At 38.7% G+C, this 14737-nt stretch overlaps 1 protein-coding gene across 2 annotated transcripts in view; it reads left to right on the forward strand.

Moving 5' to 3' along the window:
* LOC144668555 (AP2-associated protein kinase 1-like) overlaps positions 1 to 14737 on the forward strand; it is a 106238-nt gene that overhangs the window by 63709 nt on the left and 27792 nt on the right. For both annotated transcript variants that reach the window (XM_078530699.1, XM_078530700.1), the window contains exons 3-10: positions 3415 to 3523; positions 6720 to 6862; positions 6951 to 7072; positions 9284 to 9365; positions 9534 to 9666; positions 9771 to 9874; positions 10494 to 10573; positions 10781 to 11151. In XM_078530699.1, coding sequence (XP_078386825.1) covers positions 3415 to 3523; positions 6720 to 6862; positions 6951 to 7072; positions 9284 to 9365; positions 9534 to 9666; positions 9771 to 9874; positions 10494 to 10573; positions 10781 to 11151 — 1144 coding nt within the window. The remainder of the gene's footprint in view (positions 1 to 3414; positions 3524 to 6719; positions 6863 to 6950; positions 7073 to 9283; positions 9366 to 9533; positions 9667 to 9770; positions 9875 to 10493; positions 10574 to 10780; positions 11152 to 14737) is intronic.

Genomic DNA, 14737 nt, shown 5'->3' on the forward strand with positions numbered 1-14737 from the left:
CAGCAAGACCCTGGATAATATCTAGACTTGGGCTAACAAGTGGCAAGTGACATTCGCACCACACAAGTGCCAGTCAATGACTATCTCCAACAAGAGAGACTCTAACCTTCATCATTTGCCATTCAATGGCATTATGATTGCTGAATCCCCCACTAGCAACACCCTGGGGGTCACCATTGACCAGAAACTGAGCTGGACTAGCCATATAAATAGTGTGGCTACAAGAGCAGGTCAGAGGCTCAGAATCCTGTGGTGAGTAACTTCTCCTGACTCGCCCAAAGCCTGTCCAGCATCCATAAGAGACAAGTCAGGAGTGTGATGGAATACTCTCCACTTGACTGGATGAGTGCAGCTCCAACAACATTCAAGAAGCTTGACACATTCCAGGACAAAGCAGCCTGCTTGATTGACACCCCATCCACAAACATTTACTACTCCACCACCAATGCACAGTGGCAGCAGTGTACTGCACTACAGGAACTAACCAAGCCTCCTTAAACAGCACCTTCGAACCCCATGACCACTACCAGCTAGAAGGACAAGGGCAGCAGACATATGGGAACACCACCTGGAAGTTCCCCTCCAAGCCACTCGCCATCCTGACTTGGAACTATATCGCTGTTCCTTCGCTGTTGCTGGGTCAAAGTCCTGGAACTCCCTCCCTGACAGCACTGTGTTGGTACCTACACCACATGGACTGTAGCGTTTCAAGAAGGCACTCACTGCCACCTTCTCAAGGGCAATTAGGAATGGGCAATAAATGCTGGCCTAGCCAGCAATACCCACATCCCATGAATGAATGAAAAAAATACACTCCACTTGCCTGGATGAGCGCAGCTCCAACAACGCTCGTAGCTTGACACCATCCAGGACAGAGGAGCCCGCTTGATTGGCACCCCATTCACTACATCAACATCCACTCCCTTCACCATTGATGCACTTACTGGGTCAGAATCCTGGAACTCCATCCCTAACAGCACTGTGGCTGTACTTACAGCACATGGACTGCAGCAGTTCATGAAGGCAGCTCACCACACCTTCCTAAAGACAATTAGGGATGGAAAGTAAAAATGCTGGCCTAGCTACTTCCTGTGAAAGAATAAGAAAAAAACAAATCCAGCATGAAAATTGTCCTGTTTGTAGTATTTAACATTGCAGTCTTAAATGGCAAAATTACATCTCAAAATTCTTTAATAATGGAACTAAGGATAGAGTTAGACTATCAATCTAGAGTGCCATCCAATCTTCAGTTTATTCAGAAAAGAATCTCCTTGTCCCCTGCTATAAACTCTGTGCATCTACTGTCAAGATTCAAATTAAAATTTGCTTCAGTAGTTTGACGGCAAATCAAATGTCAATAATTATGACAAACCAGAAACTGATTTTGACCCAGCCTGTCTCAGATTCTTCTTTTATCCATGACACAATTTTTTTTTTAATAGCTTAATTCTGACACATTGTTCAACATTTGTGTAACTTTCTAATTATTCACGACCATCTCATAATGGGGAAGTTCTTGACAATATAGGTGTGGCAAGAAGTAAATTATTGGGCAATTTCTAAATCTTTAATTTCACAATTTTAATATTTGAAAGTAATACATGCAAGAGCACTACAGAATGTTTATTACGTAAAATAAGACTTTTTTTTGGCAATTTGTTGGCCAAATTGGCACTTGTTTCATATGAATTGAGATGATGTGTTTCTCGTTTTTTTTTCTGATCATGGAAATATCTAGTGTGCCTCATGCTGCCCTCGTTCTGATCACAACTCGAACGTCAACGGGGCTGGTCTTTTCCATGGAAACTTTGGGAGAGCCTTTGGCGCTCCAGGACAGTGTATTTGGGGGGAGGGGTGTGGGGGGTACTGAAGCATCCCAACTCTTCTCCCCCCACCCTGCTCCGGCCCGAGTCAGTGGGTCGGGTGAGATAGGGTCACTTGGATTTCCAGGTAAACGCAAGTAATTTTGACTGGAGTGGCAATCCGACTCGGTTGCCACTCCGCTGGAAGTTACGGCCCTTTATAGGTATAGTTTAGATCTGATTGCTATACTATTTTTAGACAGACTCCAACGTCCGAGTGTTGTCAGCTGGTTGTATTCGAAAATTCGTAGAGCAGAGAACATGGAAAGGCTGGGAAGTGAGTGGAGAACTCAGGTTGTCTGACTGTATAGATACAAAAGATAGTCATGGGAGAAAACAGTGACATTTTTGCACATTTTATTTTAAGTTTTTACTTTTAGGGAACTATGATGGGAAAGGTGCGACTGGCTTTCTCTTGGAATTTTATTTTGCTGTAAGGTGATTGGGTGAGTTTTTTTGCACTGCATGGTGCGTTTTGGTTTAATGTGTTTGTGGGGAATTTGTTTGGTACAAATGATTGCAAACAAAAGAAAATCAGGATTGGAAATGAACTACAATGGGCCAATTATTTAGGAAGGAGAAAATTGGCATGTTGAGAGCTGTCATGCGCTGGTAAGATTTTGTATTTTATGTTCAAGTTGTGTTAGCCTTGTTTTACAGGCTGGAAATTTTGAGCTGGAAATTTACAAGCATTTTAAATCTACAAACATCCCTCATCAACAATTAAATTCTGTAATCTTAGGCATGTATGCTTATAGAAGTTAAACTTTTTGAAAGGTTTGAGTCAGCAGAAACCGTTCCGTTTTAGCACTAGGATATATTTGTATCGCACGGTATACCACCCTGTGTCACAAGGCTAATATCGGACTTGCATGAGTGGGGCTGTTGAATGTATATTGATAAATGGGTATACAGTTAGACGTCACAGAACTCTTAACAGCAATGATAACTAAAGCTTTGCTGGTAAAGGATGCAAGCTAAAGTGGCAAAGCTGACAAAGTTTAGATGTGTTCTACACAAGATGGCTGGGGGCTTGATGTCAATTTATTTTACCTTGAAACTTCATCTTGTACGATATGTAAATCTTTACTTAACTTGCAGCATAGTACCATAATTTGCACAATTGTTTATATTAAATTAAAAACGGGAGAAACGACTGATGTTGTCTCTGGGTTTTTATGTGAATTTCAAAATGTTTTGATTTTGAATTCTTGACCTGGCAGGGAAATGCATTGAATTTGAAATAAGGATTTTTAAACTGCAAAAGCTGAAATAAAAATGTTGTTGCAAACTAAAATAAATAAACTGCTAAAATACGGGATAATCTTTCATTAGAAGTATTTTTCCTGTATGTAACTGAATGACAGAACCCATTAAAAAGGAAGGGTTATTGGACCATATATTTTACTTTGCAATGTTAACAGAATCCATTTTTTGGAACTTTTTTAAATTTCATATTTTGAACTAAATGAGCAATAAAGTTTTCAATATGTTAAATGCTTACTTTCACCGAAGTTGCTAAAGTATCTTGCTTTTCTTTGTTTGTAAACAGAAAGATCTGTCTGGGCATAAAAATATTGTGAATTACCTGGACTCCAGTGTTACCTCGATAAATGCCAGTGATGTATGGGAGGTTCTTATTCTAATGGAATACTGCAGAGGTTTGTTAATGTTTATTTAATCACATTTCTCTAATGTTTGTTTTACTCTTTCATGGGATGTGGACATCGCTGGCTAGGCCAGCATTCATTGCCCTTGAGAAGGTGGTGGTGAGCTGCCACCTTGAACCACTGCAGTCCATGTATTCGCACATATATATATATATATATATATATACATATCTGCCTATATATATATAATACAATAATGCCATTTCCAATTGATCGTGTTGCGCTTTGTGTAATATTTATAATGTTGAAAATTCATATTTGAAAATTCAATGAGCGCAATGAACAAAATCTACCAGCATGAAACAGTTTCAAACTCTTATTCAAATAATACTCTTTCAAAATTTTTGTTTCAGCTGCCATTTTTTTTCCATAGTTGAAATTACTAATGTGGATAATGAAGGTTTATAACACAGAAGATGTACCAAAATTACATTTCACAGTAATTGACTAACTTGCCCATAATTTTGTCTTTTGTGCCTTTGTGTACTTTTTACTTAATGCTGTTACTTAGAGGCTCCATCCTGTCAAAAAGGCTGGTATTGATTTTTATCCTGAGCTATGGCTGAAGATGAGATCAGCTACACGTTGAGTGTACTTAAGGCTGCGATAAACAATTTTTTGATCTCTCGGGAAATCATTAATGGGCTGGAAAGTGGAGCTGAGGCAAAGGATCAGCCATGATTGTATTGAATGATGGAGTGGATTCAATGGGCCTTACGGTCTGTTCCTGCAATATTTCTTATGTTCTTATGTACACTTGAACTTGCAGTTCCTAGGATGTTGCAGTCTGAGTGTGTGCAGAATCTCCCAGTGTGTGTCAGTATATGATTCTACATTAACTGGAAGCATATCTCCCTCAGCCCACTACTACTAAGTATTTCCATTTCTAACTCTTTCCCATTATTTGGTTTAGTTTCAAAATGAGCTAAAGGATCAACTTTAGAGCATTTTGAGGTGAAATGTTCAAGAGAACACTTGATAATTGTTCACTTAAGGGAAAGCACAAAACATGTTAATATAAAACTCTAAGATTGCATGACCCTGGAAGCTACCATCAAACTAGAAAGTTTGTTATGACTGCATAATTTTTTTTTTAAAAAATGGAATAGAAAACTGAATAAGGTAAATGCCACTGCTGTTTTCAATCATATGCAACATATAACCTTACCCTTATCTGGTACAAGTACCTCAGTTGTAACTAGGTAGTACACCCCCACTAAGTTGTAACTAGGTAGTATCTCCCCCACCCCCCACCCCTGCAGTTGTAACTAGATGGGTGAAACCTTATTGTGCATGAATAACTAAATAACATATATTAAGGTAAATCTAAAATAGCCAGTTGAGTCCTTCATCAAAGAATTTATTGGCAAAATTTTTAATCGTGTATTCATCTGGAAGATTGAAAATTGCCTTGAATAATCTATATAAACATCATCAACAAAGTCATCAGGTTCATTCTGAATTCTCAGTGCTTGCCTTGGGCACTTAACCAGGTACATCATCATGTTCATTATACAGAAGGCCACCTTTCACTCTGCCAATTTATCTTAAATTGAAAGGTTTTTGTCCATGCCTTTTTTTTTGTATAATCTGATTTGTTTCATGGGAAACATGAGACTGCTTAGCCTCCCTTCACTGGCCAATGGCTATTGTTAAAGCTGCATCCATCATCCAGCGATCCCACATATGGCAACCTATCCTGCCAGATGTTGACCTGTAAACTGCCCTGCACCCTCCTGTCCTATGGTCTTGCTCAAGATTAAGTCAGTATGCTATTTTATAAGGAAAAGAGTATTAAATACTTAATACATGTTCTATTATTCTGCTGTTAAGGTGAAGCTCTCTGGGTTGACTATCGAGTCTTGAGTAAATAGAATCTTCAGTCATTCAGAGATTTAATTATTTGTTCGTTCAAGAGACTTTCCACGTTTGAATGTGTTCAAATTTTGTGCTACAGCTGAATGCAACATTTTCAGATTATTTTGTTTCTGTGACAAAATTGTTGGCTTCACCCCCTGTAATGAGCTATGACCTTGGATGTAATGCATCAGATTTAACTTATGTATGCCATTTAATGTTTGTGTTATTTGATATAGTGTCATTCCTTTTCTTCGTCCTTGGACAGCAATGATAACTATACCAGAAGGGATCAGTGTTGTGGTTCTGTCTGTTTCCTGATTATTGCCTTGGATGTCTCCCATTCGTCTCAGTGACTGAGACTCAACACACTACTATAGGATGCTGATTACCAGGATGCTGTGCAGTTTTCAACCCATCCACTGCTCTTTATTCCATTAACAAAGTATAATTTTCTTTTCTAGAGGCAATTTTGAACCCACATCCTTTTTGGAACCATTTTTAGTTTCAGTAACAGCATTTTGATGAGTACATTATTGAAGGGTTTTGGGAAATTAAAGTACACTGCATCACATGATTTTCCACCATTGGAATGCCGCTGTCCCAAACAAGTAGTTAAGGTGGCTTATCATGCAAGATGTTCACTTTCCCTGGCTATGTTGGCTGTTGTTTACAGCCTTGTTAGCCTTAAACAGATTTCCCCATGATAATCAATTCCATTAGTTTAATAGATACTGATAAAATACCAAAGGGCCTGCATTTATTTGGCTTAAATTTATCTCTTTCTTTGAATCATTAATTGCTTTTAATTTAATAATATCTGTCCAAAACTGACTCCTTCATGGCCATTTTCAGCACTTCACAAATGTCATCCCTAGCCTGCCTTGGTGCTCTGGGATAAAAGGATTTGTTCCCAGGATTTTGTTCATGTGTAAACTTGGCTAGATTGGTCGTTGAAACTGGTGAATCTGTCAATGCAAGACAATAGTAATTTCTAATGAACACTTAAGTATATTGACTTTGCTCATCCTCCTTTTCATCCCAATTTGTACAGTACCTTTCAGATGTTCACCTTCTCTCTGACTGCTTGCTGTTATGGCACTGAAAGAATTCCTTGTTATTCTGTTTAGCTTTGACTGTAGTTTACAGTTTATTTTTTGTCCTCATCACTCTTTAAAAAGCTTGAATAAAGCTAAGGGACATTGAAGCTGAAAAGTTGAGACCTTGCACTGTAGCATTTTCAATGGCCCTTATGTAAGTCAGTATGGTTGAGTTTCAGTTGATAAATCAAAAGCGTACTTTAATGCATCAGATTTTTCTGTTCTCACAGGCGGTCAGGTGGTCAACTTGATGAACCAACGATTGCATTCTGGGTTTAATGAAACTGAGGTGCTGCAAATATTCTGTGATACTTGTGAAGCAGTGGCTAGGCTACATCAGTGCAAACCTCCAATTATTCATAGAGACCTTAAGGTGAGAATTATTTGAGAAATATCAAACTAAAATTTCTTGCATGCAAGTGCAGTGTGTTTTATTCATTGCTCTTTCTGTTCCGTACTAGGTTGAAAATCTTCTTCTTCACGATAGTGGTAGTTTTGTTCTCTGTGACTTTGGAAGTGCAACAAACAGATTTATACATCCTCAGACTGAAGGTGTTGGTGCAGTTGAGGAAGAAATAAAAAAGTATGTCTTTCTTAGTTAAAATCCTGTTGAAGTTCTGTATCTGTTAAATTGAATTAGCTTAGAGTCAAAAAGGCATTAAAATTAGCGCAAAAAAAAGCCTTTTTGCAGCAACTTGTGCATAACTGATTACAGTGGTTAGTTGCTGATCAAGGTCCAACTACTTTAATGCGTGTTAGTTTTGCCATTTAAAAAAAAAAATTACTTCAGTCTCCTGAACTAGTTTTTCAGTGCATCTCCAGTAGCTTCTAGCATGATAGCACAGCCATATTGCTAGATGTTTTCAGAAGAAATCTGGTATAAATGTTATATTTAAAAATATTTTTTGAGGGAGGGTAATTTTTAAACAAATCTGCATGAGCTATACTCCTGCAATTTACTGTTGGTACCCTTTGATTAAAAAGCAGTTTTATTCTTCCCGAGCCATGACTACCCCAATGCGCAATCTATTTGATTTTTGGTAAATTTGTGATTAGCTTCATTTATTTTTTGACTATACCACAGCCTCTACACATTTCCAACCTATTGAAACAGTCTTTCAATATTTCATTTCCCTCAATTTGGGTAAACCTGTTGATGCTTATCAACCTTGCCCCTGAGATGAAAAATTCTGACCCACCTTACACTTGTCCTGCCATGAACCTTATCATCCATAGTAAATGGTTTAAATGTACAATACCCCTCTCCCTCTCTCCCTCTCTCTCTCTCTCTCTCTCTCTCTCATTGCCCAAGTCCTGACTAACCATAGCCTATCTTTTTGCTTCTAACTACAAGTCCATCCATCAATGGCTAGGCTTCTTCTGCCACCTTTGTGCAGGGTTGTATGCTTTCTGTTTCCTTTTGAGGTGAGTCATCATCTTTGTTTCAGCAGATCATATGGCCCATGTGGACATGGACTTAACCTGCTTTTCTTATTGAAATTAAAATGAAGTTTGTGAGTATGTGGCATATCTCACTGTGTATAACAGTTCTGTATGAAACCAGCAGTAGTTGTTTATTATGTTGTTTGAGGTAGTATTGTACAGTTTTATTTATTCTATGAAGTCCTATAATTTTTCAAATGCATATGGTATTATCTAGCTCAAATTAGGTCTTAAGACATTTTAATTTTTTGATATTTTGGAATTTTACACTTCCATATAATCTAATAATCCACAAGTACGACACTCAGCTCTACCATACAGTCACTTCTCTCCATTCTTGCACTGTCTCTGATTCACCATGCTGCTTGTCAGATTTCCAGAATTGGATGAGCAAAAACTTTCCCCAACTAAATATTAGGAAAACTGAAGTCAAAAACTTTGTTCCCTAGCCACCGACTTTTTCTCTTACTCTGGCTATTCCCCGAGGCCGAACCAGACGATTTGCCACCTTGGCAATCTATTTAACCATGAGCTGGGTTTCCGTACCCATATTCACTTCATCTTTAAACAGCCTACTTCCACCTTCACAGCATCACCTGCCTCCACTTCTGCATCAACTTGGTAAGTTGATAAGGGGTGAGGCTGCTGAAATTCTCATCTATCCCTTTGTGAACTCTAGACCTGACTACTCCAATGCTCTCCCAGCTGACCTTCCACTTTGCACCCTCTAAACTGAACTTGTCCAAAACCCTGCTGCCCATATTTTAACAAGCACCAAAACCCATTCACCCATCAGCCTTGTGTTTACTGACTTACATTAGCTCCTCATCCGGCAACAGTTCAATTTTAAAACACTCATCCCTGTTTTCAAATCCCTTCATGGCCTTGGCCCCTCTTATCTCTGTAACCTCCTCCAGCCCTACAACTCTCAGAGATCTCTGCTCTCCTCCAATTCTGGTCTCTTAACTAATCCATTTTCATTACTCCACTATTGATAGCCCTTCCTCCAGCTGCCCAGGCTCCAACGATGGAATTTCTTCTCTAAACTCTTCAGTCTCTACCCCTCTTTCCTCCTCCAAGATCATCCTTAAAACTTAGCTCTTTTACCATGCTTTTAATTACCTGCCCTAATATGGTTTGGTTTCAAATTTTGTTGGATAATGCTCCTGTGTAGTGCCCAGGGACATGAAAGGTACTATATAAAGGCAAGTTGTAACTAAATTTCAAGTATAAACTCAAGCAACATGCTGTGAAGGTGTGCAAAAAGCCAGCAAACATTAGGGAAAGGCAGTGCTCCTTATAATGTAGTGCTAGTTTTGCATGATTAATGTAATTTTGCTCTAATTTTCAGGTATACAACGCTGTCATACAGAGCACCAGAAATGGTCAATCTTTACAGTGGAAAGTTTATAACCACTAAAGCTGACATATGGGTAAGCAAGGATTGATTCTTTCTAGGAATGGAAGGTGGAATGCTATGTGGTTCCCATATGGTCTTTGCATCTCGCACTTGATTTCTTGGAATTAGTTTGACCTGACTGTTGTAATAAAGTTGCTGATCAGTTTCCCTCTAGATAAGCTCTCTTTTTTTTATATCTTAGGCCCTTGGGTGTTTACTTTACAAACTGTGCTTCTTTACCTTACCATTTGGAGAAAGTCAAGTAGCCATCTGTGATGGAAGTTTTACAATTCCAGATAATTCTACGTATTCCAATGAAATGCATTGCTTAATACGTAAGTGTCCAGCTCTTCTGATTAATTTTCAGGTTGCTTTTTTTTTTGCTACTTTGCCTAAATCTTCATGTGCATAAACTGAAACTGTTACCTTTTTTTTGCAGGGTATATGCTTGAGGCAGATCCAGATAAAAGACCTGATATTTATCAGGTTTCTTTCTTTACATTTAAGCTGTCAAAAAGGGCGTGTCCAGTTAAGAATATCAATGTAAGTAAATTTTCTTTCTGGGTTTCATCAATAACCACAAAGAAATGATCCTTTGACAGGAATAATCCTGTGTAGAGCTCGTTTTGACAGTTCAGTACAGATGGTGCTAGATTATCCAGATTGAGAGTCATGCGTGCTAATGAATGTGGATGGTATAAAAATTGCAAGTTGGTTATCTAGGTCATGAGCAAGATGAGTAATTGATACTCTGATTCCTGTTGTATATGTACTGTACTTTGTAATTATAGTAAGTATTTGTTCTTGTTTGCACATGCTGACCATGATGTTTGGAGGGTTCCTTTTTGTAGCTCAGTCAATAAGGTCTAAAGATGGTTAGTGAAGCACGTTCACTGGGTATTCAGTATGTTTGGTTTGATAAAAGTAAAAGCAAATATAGACTTTGAGAGTGAAGTGTTTAAAATGCATGAATCTTGGTTTTGGAGAAGGAGAAAAGCTTGAAATTTGGAGCATTTTCCTTAGCTCTACATTTCACCAAATTTGAGCACTTTGATTACTTTGCTGCTAAGACAGTTTAATTTTAACCTCAGCATTCTGTATTTTAATTAATTGTTTTGAGAGGGAATGATAAATATGTTCAAGGTGTGTTTTTGTTTTTCAGAATGTATCAATACCAGTGAAAATGCCAGTACCAGTGAAAGCTAGTGAAGTTGTTGCTAAAAAGTCTCAAGTAAGAGCAAGGTACACTGGCCCTTTCATCATATAGTTATATTTAAGTTGTTCCTTTTGAACCATTGTGATAAACGATAGATTCAAAGTAAATTTCCTGATGCCTTTCAAGCTGCAGCCCAAACTTGTATGTTCCACTTTTTGGAAAAATAAATGCAGACTTTTTTTTTAAGCTTGATGTGTACTTATAAATTTACTGTTCATCTAAACCTTCCATAGGCTTACAGACCCAGCACCTACTACAGAGACCTCAATTGCACCCCGCCAAAGGCCAAAAGCTGGCCAGCCAACTCCATCTTCAAACATTCTGACAATTCAGCCTGCTATGACTCCAAGGAAGAGATCAGCTGCACAGTTGGCCTCTCAACCATCAGCTGCACAGTTGGCCTCTCAACCATCAGCTGCACAGTTGGCCTCTCAACCATCAGCTGCACAGTTGGCCTCTCAACCAACAGCTGCACAGTTGGCCTCTCAACCATCAGCTGCACAGTTGGCCTCTCAACCATCAGCTGCACAGTTGGCCTCTCAACCATCAGCTGCACAGTTGGCCTCTCAACCATCAGCTGCACAGTTGGCCTCTCAACCATCAGGTGTGTAGTTATGCACATATCTATATAGTCCCTGAAAATGTTTTTAGTGGATTTATGTTACTTGTTTACATCCAATTCCTTCCTTATCCCCTCCCAACAAAATAGCAGGTGTCAATGGCAACCTTTTTAAAGAAAAAGGGTTGTAATTTAACAATTTTTAGTGGCAGTGAACCAGTAATTTAAAACAAAAAGTTACTTGATTAAATAACACTTACAGATGTATCCTCAAACAATAGGTGATGTTCTGAGATGTTGGTTTTCTTTAGAAAATTAGTACACAGCGGGCTGCCTGTGTTTTTTAATGAGTATAGCTGAATAAAAGCGTATGAAACATTATAAATTGTTTGCAGAGCAATTGTGAAGAAGTGTTTGGCTTAATTTTTTTCGAGAATGCTTCCCCTAGAATTATCCTGCTAGATAGTGTCTGAACATGTTAATAACAACAGCAGCTGCACTCTGGGTGAAAATTTCTGAAATGGTTAGAAAAGACCAACTAGTGGCCATTTAATAATGAGAAAGATATAGAAAAACAAATTTCCAGGAAATTGGAGAGATGCAAGAATTATAGAGTAGTTATAATGGGGGATTTTAATTATCCTAATATAGATTGGGACAGTAATAGTTTAAAGGATAGAGAGGGCAAGAGTGCCTTGAGTGTCTTAAGGAGAGTTTTCTACATCAGTATGTTTTCAATCCAACAATGAATGAGGCTTTGGTGGATCTGGCTCTGGAGTACAAGGTGGGTCAAGTGGATCAAGTGTCAGTTGATGAATATTTAGGGGACAGTAATCATAACATCTCTAGGTTTTGGCTGGCTTAGGAAAAGGGCAACAATCCAGAGCAAAAATAATTAATTGGGAGAGGGCCAACTTCAATAGGGTGAGAATATATCTGGCCCAGTTAAATTGGAATCAGACTGGCAGGCAAAACTGTAATGGAAGTATTGTGAACTGTGAGGAAGATAGTGATAAACTTCAAAAGGACATAGGTTGGTGGGGTGGGTGGAAAAATGGCAGATAGAATTTAATGCAGGGAAGTGTGAAGTGATTGGTGGGAAGAATGAGGAGAGGCAATATAAGATGAGGGTACGGTTCTAAAGTGGGGAGGTAGAAGCATAAGGATACAACTTTTTATGCGCACAAATTATTGAAGGTGGCAGGACACGTTGAGAAAGTGGTTAATAAAGCTATGGGTTTCTGGGCTTTATAGAAAGCGGCATAGAGTACAAAACAGGTAAGTTATGATAAATCTGTATCAAACACAGGTTCAGCCTCAGCTGGAGCAATCTGTCCAATCCTGGACACCATGCTTTAGGAAAGATGTGAAGGCATTAGAGAGGGTGCAGAAAAGATTCATGAGAATATTTTCAGGGATGAGGAACTTCAGTCACATGCATAGGTTGGAGAGGTTGGGGTCGTTATCCTTTGAGGAGATCGAAGAGATTTGATAGCTGTGTTTAAAATCATGAGGGGCTGGGCAAAGTAGATGGAGAGAAACCGTACTGTTGGCAGAAGGATCAAGAACCAGAGCGCACTGATATATGGAGGTTAAAGGCAAAAGAACTGGTGACAAGAGGCAAAACTTTTTTATGCATAGAGTGATTAGGATCTGGAATGCACTGCCTGAAATTGTGGTGGGGGCAGATGGAATCGTTGTTTTCAAAAGACAATTGGATAATTATCTGAAGAAAAACAAATTGCAGGGCCACGGGGAAAGGTGGAGGGGAGGGTGTTTAGGTGAGTTGCACTAACAGGGAGCTGACACAGATACGACGGGTCAAATGATAATCTTTAACCATTCTATGATAAGACTAACTCTAAAAAATGGTGCTTGGATCAAGCATTCTATAAACCAAAGATGAAAGCATAGTGCACTTGTACTTTATTTCAGCAATTTGCTGTACACAAGCAGACTTAAAACATTTAAATATATATGACTTGACCAAAACTAATTGAACTTTAGTTTTTATGTGGCCCTTGGCAGTAGATTGACTATGTTGTGCTGGGAACTCAAATCATGATAATTGTGGGCTATTTAAAGCTAGGATAAAGGTTTATTAATTTAAAGAAGTTAAATGCAAGTGGAAATTTAATGACAATGTAATTCCTTCCTCCCAATATTTGGTAAAATTCTCTTCAAAACATTGTTTGAATTTTCAGTTGCAGAAGAAATTAGATTTACAATATGATTCACAGCTTGTCTGAGACCAGCCACGAAGCCACTCAGCTGACACTCAACAAGCAATTCCATAGTCGTTGGAATCCAGGATTGAAAAGGGTGCCTATTGTGCGGACTCAGACTGGAAAGCTCAGTACCAACTGGGTACTGTTATCTGTTCAGCTGGTATTGAATTTGACAGCCTCTGACTCTTAGCAATAGTAACCCTTTTCAATCCTGGACACGAACCACCACAGTCACATAGTCATGTCAACTGAGCATCCTTCATGTATTTGAGATCCAAATTGCTATCTCTAAGTGGCATTAGTGATAAACTTCTCAAGTTTGCTAACTTATCAGAGAAACTTATTTTTTTTTAAAAGAGTGCTTTTATATTTTCTGTTCATTGCAGTAATTTATACTGCAGATCAGAAATTATAATGCATGTAGGAGAACATTGGCAGCAAAAGGGTAATGTAACATGTGACAGGGTGTCACATAGCCTTTGATATTCCCTTTTATTTTACTTGATTCAGTGGTTTTTGTCCTATATGTTCATTAAGTATCTAAGAATTGTTTGTTGAATGAATCAGTTGCTAAAATCAGTGATCCAACTCTCCCAGAGGAAGCCAAACTTGAAAGAAACGTTGGCTGTTATATTGCAATGCCAGCTTTCCAATCTGTACCCCCTTTAAATGTTGTTCCCCTGCAGACTGTAGGGTCGGTGAATGTGAAATGCAAGGTTATTTGATGCTCTGATTTTTAATGTATTGAGATAGTTCAAATTAACAGGCTTTAGGATTATAATCATTCAGTCGTACCTTTAGCATTTGAGTTCAGGGAGCTCTGAAACTGCAGGGGGGCAGTTTAATTGTGAAACCCATATGGCCTCTCAAAACAAAGATATTCTAAGGAACTTAAACCAGGTCACTGAAGTTCCTACAGTGGATCTTCAGGCCCTTAACTTTCGGTGCTGCAAATAGTAGCATTGACCTCTACTGTGTCTTAACATTTTAGGAGCTGTGAAAGCAACTACTCAGTCTAATGACATCCTAAGGACAAGAAAAAAAGCTTTGATGCATTGAGACTTTGCATCAACGTTTCTGCCTGCGGCTCAGGTCCCAACCCCTTAATGCTCCAGCTGATCTCTCCCTCATGTACTCCATCCAGCTGCATTGTTAAAAACTGGCCCTACTCTTTCTTTGGAAATGATGCACAACCCACCAGTGACAGAGCTGTGCTGAGACCTGACATCATCATCTCTGGTGCAGCGTTGTCAAATTCAAATACACAAACCCTGGCATACATAAAAATCCTCCTGGCACTGGTTTTGTGCTGTTTTGAAGTTTGGTTGAGGAGAATGCTATACCAATGCTGTGGAGTAATGTAGAGGATTCGCACAGTATTTGTAATATGAGTTGGATCAATA

The sequence above is a fragment of the Cetorhinus maximus genome, chromosome 27, assembly GCF_964194155.1.
Source record: "Cetorhinus maximus chromosome 27, sCetMax3.hap1.1, whole genome shotgun sequence".
Classification (NCBI taxonomy): domain Eukaryota; kingdom Metazoa; phylum Chordata; class Chondrichthyes; order Lamniformes; family Cetorhinidae; genus Cetorhinus; species Cetorhinus maximus.